The 13,493-nt window shown below is 68.2% G+C and overlaps 1 protein-coding gene across 1 annotated transcript; it reads right to left on the bottom strand.

The window, feature by feature from the left end:
• Window positions 1-237: 237 nt before the first annotated feature.
• GAL3ST2 (galactose-3-O-sulfotransferase 2) lies at window positions 238-12,592 on the bottom strand. The gene is made up of 4 exons (XM_036237361.1): window positions 12,446-12,592; window positions 3,966-4,055; window positions 2,511-2,775; window positions 238-1,872 (listed from the first exon to the last, which is right to left on the bottom strand). The coding sequence occupies exons 1-4, from the start codon at window positions 12,508-12,510 to the stop codon at window positions 1,054-1,056; spliced, it is 1,239 nt and encodes a 412-aa protein (XP_036093254.1). The 5' UTR covers window positions 12,511-12,592; the 3' UTR covers window positions 238-1,053.
• Window positions 12,593-13,493: the final 901 nt, after the last annotated feature.

Below are 13,493 nucleotides of genomic sequence, written 5' to 3' on the forward strand. Positions count from 1 at the left end.
CCCAGAGGGTCTCCTAGTGGGTGTGTCTTCTTTTTTACAGTCTTTATTCAATTTTTTAGAAGTCGCTTTTTTTCAGTTTCCAAATATTCTTTTATTATCGAATTCACTGCAATGTGTCCTCTGACCTCTTAACATGCCCTCCGGGAAACCACACCTGTTTGGATTGTTTGGGGGTCGCTCCTTCCCTGACATGCTGGCCCCCCTGAAAAGTGTGGACAGCCTACACATAATAGCAGGTGGGGCCCAGCTGCTGGGGTCTGCAGAGCCAAGAGCCCTGACCACCTGGCCCCCATGAGCACACGACACTGAGCGTGGGAAGCCCACTGTGACCGCCAGGCCCCAGAAGTCAGGGAACATGTCCTGCCAGGCAGGGCGTCTTCAGTCCTCTCCATGAACAACAGGGGTGCCTGCAGGCCACCCTCTTCTGGGCCTGCATCCCCCACGGTCTCCACAGCAACCATGAGCCCTGCCCCCCCAGGCGTCCCCCTCCACTGAACACTGGGGGGAGGGGTCGCAGCACGGGGCGCGGACCCTCTGCCATTTGTCTCGTGAGCAATTTGAACATTTCTCAACCTAAAACCACTCTTTGGTAGGAAATAAGCCTCCTGCAGCCAAAGATGTGAAGCTGCACGGTCCAGACCTGAGTCCCCGCATCGCCGCTCCGCAGCCCGCCTTCGAGCTCTGCCTGCGGCACTGCACCAGAGCCCCACGGGCAGCGGACCGGGGGAGCCGCACCGCCCTGGGCTCCGTCCCTCAGACGCGCGGCGGGCGGACACGTCACTCATTAACTATCACTCGCTCTCCACCGTGTAAGCCTTGCCTGTTGGACGACTAGGTCCACACCCTCACTCGCCAAGTGTGTCTGCTGTCCCAGGTTTGGGGACCTCAGCGGGAGGGCAGGCTTCAGGGAGCTCTCTTCCTAGGTACTTTCACCCAGAAGACCAGGGGTCCTGCCGGCCTGGGTGTCCGGGTGCCCGGGAGTCCTGCTCTGAGCCTGAGGCCAGGGCCCAGAGCCCCGGGATGGGGCGGGGGCGCTGGCGTCCGCAGGCAGGACTATGCCGGCAGGAAGGGGATGGCCTTGGGAGGCTTTTCTGGGAACTGCAGGGCGTACAAGCGCGCCGTGTACTGCAGCTCCGGCATGACCAGCCTCTGACACATCCGCAGCGTCTGGTTGTCGAGGCCTGGCCGAAGGTCGTAGCCCAGGATGTCGGCGTCGCCCGACTGGTAGGGGCTCAGCCGGCGGTCCGCGACCTGCGTCCCGCTCTTGGGCGCGCCGTCCTGCAGGCACAGGCCCGCGAGCTCGCGCCGCCGCGCGCGCAGCCGCGCCACCTCGGAGCGCAGCCGCCGCGCGCCCAGCTCCGCGTGCGCCCTGGCCCAGAAGGTGCGGTTGAAGTGCTGGTAGAGGCGCCAGTCCAGGGCGCACCAGCGCTTGGCGCGCTCCCGGCCCTCGGGCGTCAGGCCGGTGACGCTGCGCGGGCTGCGCGCGTTGAGCCTGAACGACACGACGTCGTCCAGGCGCCAGCGCAGCCGGTGCCGCAGCAGCACCATGGACTCGTCGAAGTGCTCGGCGATGAGCACCAGCTGGAAGCGCCGCTCCACCTCGGCCAGGCGCGCGCGCACGTAGCCGTCGCCGGCCGGCGCGTTGTGGTCGAAGCCCAGGTCGAACCACATGTTGTTCTTGGCGTAGGCGTTGCGCAGGTCCCGACTCCGGTTGCGGTAGGCGTGCGGCGCGGCCAGGAAGGCGTCCAGGCTCTCCGCGGCCCTGAAGGCGGGCACGAAGCCTCGGTAGTAGACGAAGGAGGCCTCCAGCTGGGAAATGGGGTTTCTGATGATGGAGAAGTAGAAGGTGTCCTGCGGCATGACTTTCTGCACCTGCGTGGGGGCAGAGCGAGGGCGGTGGCCTCCAGGCTTCTCCCCGGGCCCAAGGGGCAGGCGGCGTCTCCCCCCGCCCCGCACCCCGCAGCGCCACTGACCCCGCCCAGCGCCTCTCCCACCTGGCCTCCCCGCATCCAGTCCAGCCCACCTTGCCCCCCTGGCTGCCGCTCCCCCACCCCCAGCCGGAGTCCGGAATGATTCAAAAACCCCGACACAGGCGATGCCCCTCCTCCCAAACTCCACCCCGGAAGGCAGGTCAGGGAAGCGCCCGGGAGGACATGACCTCTAAGCTGAGACCCAAATGACCCACAGGGGGGACCGTGAAGGGCGCCCCTGCCGAAGGGACGGCAAGTGCAAAGGTCCTGGGGCAGGAGGAACTAGGCGGGGGAAGAGGAGGGCGGCGCCCGCAGGCCGTCGGGGTGCGGGCCACGGGGCGGGGGCGGGGCCTCCCGGGGGGCCTCCCCCCGCCCCCTCCGGCCGTGTCCCTGCAGCAGCCCCGCGCCTGGGCCTCTCGCGCACCCAGGCCGCGGCCCCTCCGCACGGCCGCACCTCACAGCCCCGGCGTGCACCCAAGGCCTGGCCGAGCCCCAGGGCTCCTCGGCCCCGCCCCCGTGGAGGGCCCCGGCGCGGCGCACCTCCGCCGGGTTGAACCTCAGGTGGCTGCACATGATGTTGAAGCGGCGCCATGAGCCGTCGCGCTCTGCGCCCTCCACGTAGCGTGCCAGGAAGAGCCAGGGGTAGCCCAGGTGGAAGCGGGCGCCTGCGGGCAGCGCCACCGACAGGTTGTGCGTCTCCGCAAAGCGGAAGAGGACGTTGAGCACTGTGCTGCTGGCCGTCTTGTGCGTCTTGAGGAACATGATGTTGGTGACAGGCGGCCCCTCGGCCTGGCCCCGGAGCAGGCTGGGAGAGCACAGGAGGCAGCCGTCAGGGAGGGAGCTCCCTGCTCCCCACCAGCCCACAGCCCCCACGGGGATAGACCCCAACCCAGCGAGCCGCCACCTGCTCCCTCCAAACTGCGGGACCCCCAGCCTGCTCCCCCCAATTGCATGACCCCCAACACAGTAATCCCCTCACTTGCAGACCTCTAAACTGTCTTTAATCACCAGGGTCCCTCAATCCAGGATCCCACAACCCGCACTCCCCATATTCGTGACACCCCAATCCTGTACCCCAGCCCCCCGACACACAGTGCTCTTAGGAACACCCCCCCACACACAGCCTTGAGAACCCACGGGCACAGACGCAAATTTCTGTGAGTGGCTGCACTATCTGCCCCCCACGTTTAGCAGGAGGGATCCCCAGGCCCTGGTACCCCACTCAGCCCCAGCTCCCTGTCTAGCTCCCAGGGCACCTGGCATGGCTCGGACACTGCGACCTGGGCCACACATCTGGCATTTCTTGACTGACCCTTTGCATGAGGATGGGCCGACCTGACCACAGGGCCGGAGTGGATGCCGGTGGCCACTCCCGTGATCCCACAGAGGCACCCGCCCCGCTGTGGGCTCCAGCCTGCAGCGGCAGGTGTCCACCTGCAGAGGGCCCACAGCAGGGCCAAGGGGAGTGGCCCGAGGGGCGGGACCAGGTCCAGAGACCTGCTCCAGTCCTGGGGACAGTGGGGGGGGGGCAGCAAAGACGCTCAGGAGGCTCTGGTGTGCCCCTATCCCCTCTGGGGGCACAGGGGGCGGTGGCTGGGGCCACACAGCCACTGTGCTGTGCCTGCGTGGCCGCCCTGTGGACCCCGGGCTTCACAGAGGGCGCAGCACCCACAGGCAGAGCAGCAGGGGCCCTGACGCCCCCACACCCGCCGTGGGCCTCACCTCCACATGGCAGCTCTGCCCAACGCTCCAGCCAGGCCTGGCCCCTCCCCGAGCCCTCCTCCTGCCCCAGAGGTCACTGGGAGGGCCCCAGGAAGCTAATGGGTCCCCAGAAGGAAGGGCCCACCCTCCATTTACAGGGGAGACGGAGGCCCAGCTGGGAGGTGTGACACACCATGGTCACTAGCCAGTGCTGGGTGCCACCCGAAGGCGGGCAGGCTGGGGGCCCTGGCACTGGCCTGGGAGGAGGCCGAGGGGCCCCTGTGCAGCACTCACGGTGCGAGCGTCCTGATGTCCACGTGCAGAAGGCCGACCAGCAGCAGCACCGTGAGGGCCAGAAGGGGGACGGCGGCCCGGACGCACCTGTGGGCAGCGGATCTGTCAGGCAGGGGCGTTGGGTGGGGGGCACGACCCACTTGCCTCACCGTCATCTGTGACAGCTCTTACCAAACACCTACTGTGTACCAGCCTGGGGGGCCTGGGCAACGAGCCGCCACCCCGGCCACTGCCCAGAAGCCAGAAGCCAAGGGGCAGCCGCAGCCCCAGGGGCGGGGGGCACAGAGGGGAGCCTGACAGGGCAAGGCCGGGAGACCCCTACGCACCCCACGTTCACGTCAGGGAGGGTGCTGAGAGGTGGCACGTCCCGGTCTTCCACCTCCACAGGAGGGAAGAAGCCCCACAGCAGGGGGCCCCAGGAAGGCCTGCCGGGGTGCCGGGAACTCGGCAGGTGGGGCGCTGGCAGTGGTCCCTGGGCTGGACACGCAAGGACCACGCTGTGACCGCCAGGCCCCGCGGCGTCGGCCGCCCCTCCCTGCCGCGGGGGTCTAGTCGGCACCACTCCGGCCCTCCGAGTCAGAACGCACGGGGCCTTTGCCCACGAGGACGTGGGCAGCGACTGGCCGCGTAGGCCCGGCGTGTCCCTGGCACTTGACGTCCTCCGCCCCACTGAGTCCCAAGGCCGCTGCTACCCCCTGGCACAGGGAGGTCACATGCCTCAGCCGGGGCCACATGCTGAGGAAGAGGCCTGTGGCCCAGGGCCACGCCGACCAGCAGGCCACGCTGTCCTCACCCACCCAGCGTTCGCTGTGGCCAGGCCGGGGAATAAAGAGGTATCTTTCCCTACGGCTGGTGGGCACCCTGCTGGGGGGCCGGGAGAGCCCGGGCACACCCGGCAAAGCTTGGCGGCGGGAGAACTCGGGCAGGACAGCGGCGGCGTCCAGCGGCAGGGACTCTGGGCCCCAGAACGCCCCGGGGCCTGGCCCGAAGGGGGTCAGGGGCTGTTGGCGGAGCTGGAAAGACAGGACTCGGCCGCAGCGTGCCCTCTGGTGGGACGCGAGGAGCCAGACTCGTCGCCCCTACACAGGTCCCGAGCCTCCCCTACGTTTATCTCAATTTGCTGGTTTTTGTTTCCATTGCAAACGGAATATTTATCCAGGTCCCAGCTCTTGGCGCGTGTGGCTAGAGTGGAAAACGCCTTCTAGCGTGTGGCGTCGGCCCCTTGTCTGGTGCCTGGGCTCAGCAGCGTGCCTGCCGCCTGGTGTGACGGGGGGCCAAGCTCGGCCTGGAGCAAGCCACACCTGTGGGAAGCCCCGGGTCCTGCTGGTGGGCACTGGCCGAGACCTGGGGGCTGCAGAGCTCGCTGCTCGGGCGCCGTGAGCAGAGCGGGCGCCCTCCCCCGCACGTTCTGCATTGACTCCCTCCGCACAGCGGGAGCTTGGGGCCACCTGGGAGACGCCCAGCAGCCAAAGCGGGGCCAGCCACGCCTTAATAAGCGTCAGAACAGCCGTGGGTGCATCGCACATGCTCACGAGTGACCGGGAGAGGCCAGTGGGGCGGCAGGAAGGCGGGGTAGTGGGCCAGCTGGGGCAACGTTTCCAAACCCCAAGGGGGTGCCCTTCTAGAAGGACACACTGTGGGGTCCCCACACCACAGCCACTTCCACCGAACTCACACGGCCCCCAAGGAAGCAGTTTGTCGTCCCCCGTTGGAGCTGGGGACGTGGTGAGGGGCTAAGCCCTGCTGGATGACCGCGTGGGGCGCTGACCAGGCTGGTGCCCTCCCGGTGTCCTGCCCAGGCATTGCCTGGCTCCCCCGGAGCCCCCCATGCTGCGGGCTTGCTGGCCCCCCGTGGAGGGGCTTACGAGAGTCACAGGGTGACACGTGTTTGGGACCCATGCTGACCCCTTTGGCCTCGGGGTGCGTGAGCGTCTCAGATCCCCACAGCCACCAGGTGAGAACCACAGCAGCCTCCACGGACACCGCGCTTCCGAGGAGGGCTCTTCCTCTGGGGCCAGCGTCCGCGGTCAGTAGGGCCGCGGGCATGGCGGCCACGAGGGGACCGGAGGCCGGCGGAGGGGCCGGGGAAGGGAGCCGCTCCGGGGCTGCGAGCGGGCGGCGTGCCCTCCACCTGGAGAGGCGGGGTGCCGGGAGCCCCTCGGGTCTGCTGCACCCAGCATGCGGACGCCACTCAGAGACGGCCGGTCTGTCAGGGCGGCCCGGTGGTGGCACATTGTTTGGCACGCAAATTATATGTCAAAGCTGTTTGAAAAAATAAAAACTAAATTTTAAAAATATTTGTAAAGAGTTCAGCTGCTAAAAAAAAAAGAAAGAAAGATAATCCCTTGGGACAAAATAATGAAATACAGCTGAAAAGCAGAAAGCACGTGACTGGGCTTCCAGGGGCCCCCCACAGTCCCCCAGGGCCTCGCGACCAAACAAACGCTTCACTGTGGGGCCCCCCTCCGAGGCCGGCCCGGTGGTCGGACTCCCGCATTTGGAACCCAGGGGTCGGGCTGGCCGGCTGCCCTCCTCGGGGTGCGTGGGTGGCGGGAGGCGCTCGGCCAGGCCTTCCACAGAGGGTCACACAGTGGAGGTCCCAGCAGGCCTGAGGCAGACAGGCCCGAGAACCGAGGTGGCCTGCCAGACGAGGAGTCAGCCCCGTTCCCGTGGGGCCGGTGGGGACAGCGCAGGGCCCCCAGGCCTCACTGGCTGACCGGTGAGTGCCCCCAGATCGGGCTGTTCTCAGGTCACTTAGAAAGAATCTGGGGACATCTGATAAGAACAAATAAAAGATCTTAAATTGTGGGCAATACACAGTCTTAAGACAGTCACCTGGAGCTCGGGACTTCTGGCTTTGGCGAGCTCGCATCCTCTCAGCAAGACGCACAGCGGTCCTCACGGACGGCGGTTTTGCATGCAGGGTCACGCGCGCACCCCGCTGCGGCCCTGCCCAGCTAGCCAGATGCGGACGAACATTCCCCTCTGCGGCGCTGCAGATGGGGCGGACCCCGATATCTGAGCAGCACTCGGTGTCGGCCAGCCCGAGTCACGGTCCAGAAAAACAGCACTGAGCCTGCTCTCTAGAGCTTACACGTCACCCAGTGAAACCCAGCACCACAGAGCCAAGGATCCTGGAGGCCACAGGCCACACCCGGCCACCTGCCCTGCCCTCCCTGCTCAGTGGGCCCTCGGCCTGAGGGCAGCAGGAGAGTGGACTGCCAGGACATTTAGATACAGACCGTGGCCTTTTTCGGAACAGTCTTCCTCGGCTCACCCAGGGCTCACTGTGGGACCCACAGGCATCAGATAATGCTGTGCCCCCAAAACCACGGTTCTGCTCACCCATCATTCCATCCCCCCTTCACCTGATCCTCGCTGAGCCGGAAGCGCACCGCAGAGCATGAGGACAAACGGAGGTGTGAGCGCAGAGCAAACGTTTAATTAGCAGAAGCCTGGGATGAGACCGAACAGTCACTCGGGGCTCCCCGTCTACAAGCAAGCACTCAGCAGGCGAGGCCGCATGGTCAGGAAACCAGGCACCCCAGGACCCTCTGCAGCTCAGCCTGAGGAAGAGCAGTCAGGAGCCCGCCTCTGACAATCAGCTCGAGGCCAGGCACAGGTCCCCCCAAGGCCAGAGGCAGCTCCCCGCGCTGAAGCCCCATCAGCGCCTGGGCGGAGAACATGGGCCAGCAAGTTCAGCCCACAGAGCCACCGTATCAAGGCCAAACCATAACAGAGACGGGGGCCAGACACCCAACCCCAGCATCCCCAAACAATGGAGGGAAGGAGTGTGGGCCACCCTCCATCCAGGGGCTTCTAGAAAAGAAAAGGCCACAGTGGTACCACCTGCAGGAAAACATGGCCGCAGATGCCTGCCCCCCGCCACTGTCCCGTCGAGATGACACCCATCCACCACCCGTCCACTCGGGAAGGACGGGGCCTTGCTTCAACAGAATGAGCCAGCGGCGACGCCTCCGAGGCTGGCCTGAAGGTCGCGAGGGCTCTGCCTCTGCTCCCCGGCACATGCCCGAGATGGCCCCCAGGGAAGCCAGTGTACCGCTGGGAGAGAAAGGCCGTGAGGGGGGACAGGGGCCCCGGCCGGAACCAGCCCCCCACCGTCGAGCCGAACGCAGCCGCCGGGGGACGTGCCAGGCGGAGCAGCGGAGGGGGCCGCTGTGCCCCGACACGCCGCATGACCCCACTTCCAGCGGGCGCGTCTCGGGAGGTTTGTCACACACACTGCCGGTAAGAGGAGACCCCAGCAGGGCCACGTCCCCGCCCCGCCCCCCAGGGACCGCTGACCCTCCTCCCAAACTCTCGCTTCTCGCTGCGAAGCCAGTTCAGTGGGTCTCACGTCGGTGCAGGACCCCGACCACCTGACAGGGGCCGTGGCGGCTGCGTGGCAGGACTCCCGTCACCCGTCACCCAGGGAAGGCACCACCGTCTGGCCAGCAGGGGCCTGGGAGTCCTGCTGCCCGGTCACGGGGGGGTCTCGGGCGGCAGGCAGCAGCCCCCACAGCCGCCTGGTCACACGGCCTCCACGGGCACAGCCCCCACAGAGCCGAGACTCCACCAGGAACTCCGCTCCTGCCAGTGAATGTCCCAGACCAGGGCTGGGACAGCGGGAGGCCAGCCGGCAGCTTCCTAGTCACAGCTGCACAGCCATGGCAGCAACAGGGGCCTGGCGCGGTGCCCCCCGATTAGGGGTTGCCCAGAGCCTTGAGGCAGCTGAGGGATGTCTGTGCCCAGACCCACCTCAGGCCAGGGGACTCACGGACACGCCACGGCCCCCCGGGCTCCGCATGGCTTCTCTGACCGCCCAGGGCCACCAGGTCGTCTGCCCAGCCACCCTGCCCACGGTCAGCCCTTCTGACCCCACGGCCCCCAAGCATGCCTGTCTGGCTGAGCCGGCCCCCCACCCCCACCCCAGCCCCAGGGCACTGGGCCCAGCGACAGGAACCTGCCGACGTGGGCAGTGCCATTGGGCTTCGAGACAGGGATTCAGTGTGGTCCAGAGCCCCTTCCTTCAAGGACTTTGAGCTGAACTGTGAGCCTGAGACACTCAGAGTGGCCACTGCTCGGCCTTGCGTCAGGCCGGCCACCCCCCAGCCCCTCGCCTACCTGTGCACAGGGGGCGGGGCTCGCAGTGAAAACTGGGCTTGGCCCCAAGGAGTGACCCACAGCCTACATGCTGCCTGACACCGTCCACGGGGTGGGGGGACCCCTGGGGGCTCTGTCCTCACGCTCATCTCTCCAAAGAAGTTGGTCATGCCCAGCTGGGGCCCTCGGGGAGGGGTGGGGCCGGGTGGAGAGGAGGGCGTCCAGAGGCGCAGGATCGCCCCACGGCTTGTGGGGCGAGGCAGAGAAGGAAGACGCAGACCGTCTGCAGGTCGCGCCGCCCCCTCCCAGGCTCGCAGGACTGTCTGCGGCGGGAAGCGGCCATCTGCTGCCCAGCGCTGACAGGGACGGAGCCCGGGCCTGTGAAGGGGGCTCGCCCTCAGTCTCTCGGGCCCCCAGCAGGCCCCCTAAAATGCACACACGGGAAACTGGCCCCACAAATGTCAGGGGCTCAGGCCGGTGCCTCATCCAGCACCACAAAGCTTGCGGGGTGCTGCAGATGTAGGGCCCTGGCCACAGGAAAGTTACTGTAGGGCTGAGGCTAGAAGGTCCCACAGCACCCGCAGCCACCTACCCAGGCCTTCGGCCCGGACCCGAAGCGGGGTCTCCTAGCGCCTGGGCCCCGCATCCCCCAGACGCTCAGGACCAGCCCTGGGGATGGGGTGAGTCCAGGGAAGCATTAGTGGGCAGCAGCCCCAGACCCACGGCGACCCCCTTTTAAAGACAAGCGCAGGGCGGGGCCTTCCTGCCGGGCTCTCAGAATACCCACGGGTCACAGCGCCGGGCCAGCGCCTCACCTCTGCGTGTGGCCCAGAGAGGGCGGCATGCCGGGGGGCCTGGGCCAGTCGCGGCAGCGGCAGGTGGAGGTCCAGGCAGCAGGGCACAGGCTGGACGCGGCGCCCTGCCAGGCACGAACTGCCCTCCCGGGACACGGGCCTGCCGGCTCAGGTGTGCGGCCACGCCCTCTGCCGCCACCCTACTCAGAGGGACTAACGCTGGGTTCCCACGAAGAGCAGGACCTGCCCGGCCAGCTGGCCCCGCTTCCAGCCCCCCTTCCCGGGGCGCCGGGGCGGGCTTGGAGGGAGCCGTGGGCAGCGCCAAGGGCCTCCGGATCCCCAGCTCAGGGTGGGACACAGTGCCCGTGCGTCGGATGAAGACAGCCAGTCGGCAGCCCCGAACCCAAGAGCTTTTCTCCCTGCTTCCTCTGAGAGGCTCGCCTCACACTAGGAGGAAGTTTACCGTCTCTTCCATTTGGGCCAGAAACAAACTTTCAAAAGAGGACACTGTTTAGATAATCAACAAAAACCTAAGTAGATTTTACCGCATGAAAGTTCATTTCTTTTTTCAAGAAATAAATCCAACTCGAAGACCGTCCGCGGTCCCGGAGCGAGCGAGAGGACGAGCAGCCGCTGGCCCCGGCCCTCGGGGCCCCTGCCTGCCCCGCGCCCGCCCGGACGGGGCCGCGGCGCCCACGCCTGCCGCGCGGACGCTTCCGGGGCCCCCCGAGCCCAGCACGCCCCCTGCACCGGCCAGGGACTGGGCAGCAGTGGGGTGGGCTGAGGGACCGCGGGAGCAGCCCAGGCTCCGCCGCCGCCGCCGAGCCCCTCCTGACCGCTGCCCGCCAGGCCGGAGAGGCGGCCGCTGCCAGGAAACCCGCCCCCTCCACCGGGGGCACCTGGCCCAGCACACAGGGCACTGTGTGCTCCGGCCGCTGAGGACGGAGAGGCATCTGTGCCCTCAGGACTGCCTTGACCGGTGGGGGGCCCGCCCGGGCTGGGGGGTCTGGGAAGGTCTGGCTTTGGGGCAGCTGGAGCTGCCACCTCATAATCTACTTCTAAAATGGGGGTGGGTCGAGAGAGATGAAGACGAGAACCTCCGAGGACAGACGAGTGTGGGGGGACGGTGGCCCCCAGTAACCTGGGCAGCACGGCCCAGTGACATTGCACCTCGACGGCCTGGCCGGCAAAGCACTAACGACGGTGAGGCTGGCAGCCAGCGCTCGGCCCAGAGGCCACGTGGCGACGCGCCCTCAGCCGCGAAGGCGCCAGGCCCCCCCCGGGGCTCAAGGACGCGCCCTCAGCCGCGAAGGCGCCAGGCCCCCCCCGGGGCTCAAGGGCCTGCGTGGCCGGCAGCGGCTGCTTCGAGGGCTGAGCAGCCACCAGGACGCCCTCTCCCCACAGCAGACAGTGGGGGGCTGTGGGCACTCGCAGCCCCTCACATGTCACTGGCTGCCAGAGCGGCTGGGCCACGCCCGAGGCCCAGGGGGAGGGTGTCACGCGCCACAAGGCCACAGCCCTCCCACAGGGAGCCTTTCGCGGGCTGCCACGACCTCGACACGGGGCAGGTGGCGGCACACGGCGACAGGGCAGCCGGGACGCTGACCGCCCGAGGCCCAGGCAGGGCGCTCACTGGCCGGGGGCGTGGCCCTGGCCTCCACCCCGGGTCCCCGACCAGTCTCGGCTACAGTGCCCCCACCTCTCGCATCCGGGTGCCCACGCTGTGTGACCGTGGCCACACCGTGCGCGGTCGGAGTCTCGGCACCTGCTGCGGGGACCAGGAGAGGGGACGGCAGGGCGGGGAGCCGGGCCAGCCAGGGCCCACCGAGGAAGCGCCCCCCCCCCCGGCACCCCTGTGCCGGAGCAGCTCCAGAAGTGCCCCCACAGGCCCGGGGAGCAGGCCTGAAGCTCCCCGGGGGGGCCACCCGAGGGCCGGGGTGGGTCCGGCCTACGTGCCCCAACAGGCCCGGGGAGCAGGCCCGAAGCTCCCCGGGGGGGCCACCCGAGGGCCGGGGTGGGTCCGGCCTGCGTGCCCCTCCTTACCATCTGGGACAGCCGTGTCCCCACCGCCTGAGCCGCCCGGGGGCCTGGACCGTTGCCAGGAGGAGCCGGCCCTCCCCAGGCCTGACTCTGAGGGCCTTGAGCTGAGGCGCGGAGGCCAGCCGAGCACACCCCCAGTCCTCGTGGGGGTCGGGGAGGAGACGGAAGCGTGGCCAGAGACCGGCACCAGTGACGTCGGGATCAGGGGTCAGGGGTCAGGCACACAGTCCTGCGACCTGCCAGCTCCGCCTCTCCACAGGCCAGCATCTGGTGGCCGCCCTCAGAGCCCGGTGGGCCACATGACCCCCGACTCCTCCCGAGGCCCCTGGTCCACCGTCACCAGCACCTGAGGCCAGAGCTGCAGGACGACTGCTCCCGGCAGGCTGGGACCAGGCGCCCACACCCTGGGTGGCCTCCTCGCCCCCCACCCCCGACCTGCTCCCTGCGCTGAGCCCACAGGCCCACCCCGTCCACCCCTCTCCCACAGCTCGGCTCCTGGCCAGGGCTTCCTCCCCAATCCCGGGCCCCCTCCGGGCGGCACCTGGGGGGGCTCTTATGCAACCTCTTCTCACATGGCAGCAGCTTAGAGGTTTTAAAGCAGAAGCCATAAGCTGTCTCTAATCCGGACACAATGGCCTCCCCTGCAGCCCCAGCAGTCCAGACCTGTCCCCGCCCGGCAGCAGCAGCGGCTTCCGGAGGGCGTGGTCTCCGGCCCCCCACGCCCATGGTCCCAGCCCCGGGCTGGTGGGCTGGCGGGGCCGGGGACAGGGCCGGGGACGCAGGCTGTGCTCGGCTGACACTGCGACTCCGCGGCTCCGCTTGTCACGTCCCCCCCGCCCCCCGCGTGCTGTGGGCACTTCGCTCGGACGCGCAGCACGTGCCGGCTTCCCTGAGCCCCGGGGCTGCCAGTCGTCCAGACGTCCGGTCTTTGGGGTGCACGTTTCGTCATCATGCAGTTGGCCCGGCCCGGCGTTGCCAGGCTGTGTGTGTTTCGAGCCACCGCGGACTTTAAGGCAACATGGAAGAGAAGCCGTGGGTGGGGGAGGATGGGAGACCCCGGCCCCCGGGGCCGGGTGAACACACAGGCAGAGGGAGAGCCCACGCGGGTCCAGCCCACCTCCGGCCCCACCGTGAGCTCCAGGAGGCCCCCCACCCTCATCGCACCCACTGGCCTCGCGGCCACACTGGCAGGAAGTGCCCGGTATGTGCCCGTCTCCCACAGCCCAGTCACTGTCGTCTGTAGGTCGACAGGCCGGACAGCTCCAGCCTCCAACCCGGAAGCAGCTGGAAGAACACTGGCCTCAAACCCGGCACCCAGAGGGTCAGAGGCTGGACGTCAGGAGCTGTCTGCTGACCTCAGACCGACAGAGGGTGGCCAGCGCCGGCTGCCAGGCTGAGTGTCAGGCTCCCGCCGGGCATGCCCCGTGCCACGGGCGCCTTGGAGCTGCCCATGGACACGCAGCCAGGGACGGTGGGGCAGTGGCCACAGGCATGGGACAGAGCCGGCAGCGGGGGCCCAGGCATGGGACGGAGCCGGCAGCGGGGGCCCAGAGCGACTGCACTGGTGGCCCCACAGCCGGGAGCGGCCCCA

The sequence above is a fragment of the Rousettus aegyptiacus genome, unplaced genomic scaffold (assembly GCF_014176215.1).
Source record: "Rousettus aegyptiacus isolate mRouAeg1 unplaced genomic scaffold, mRouAeg1.p scaffold_m13_p_2, whole genome shotgun sequence".
Classification (NCBI taxonomy): Eukaryota; Metazoa; Chordata; class Mammalia; order Chiroptera; family Pteropodidae; genus Rousettus; species Rousettus aegyptiacus.

Excerpts from the sequence above, each read along its gene's own strand:
- GAL3ST2 (XM_036237361.1), bottom strand. The coding sequence starts at position 12,510 with ATGGCTTCTGCTTTAAAACCTCTAAGCTGCTGCCATGTGAGAAGAGGT. Across the intron at positions 4,056-12,445 it reads GGTTGCATAAGAGCCCCCCC|CAGGTGCGTCCGGGCCGCCG; the intron begins AGGTGCCGCCCG and ends ATCCGCTGCCCA. Across the intron at positions 2,776-3,965 it reads GACATCAGGACGCTCGCACC|CCTGCTCCGGGGCCAGGCCG; the intron begins GTGAGTGCTGCA and ends GTGCTCTCCCAG.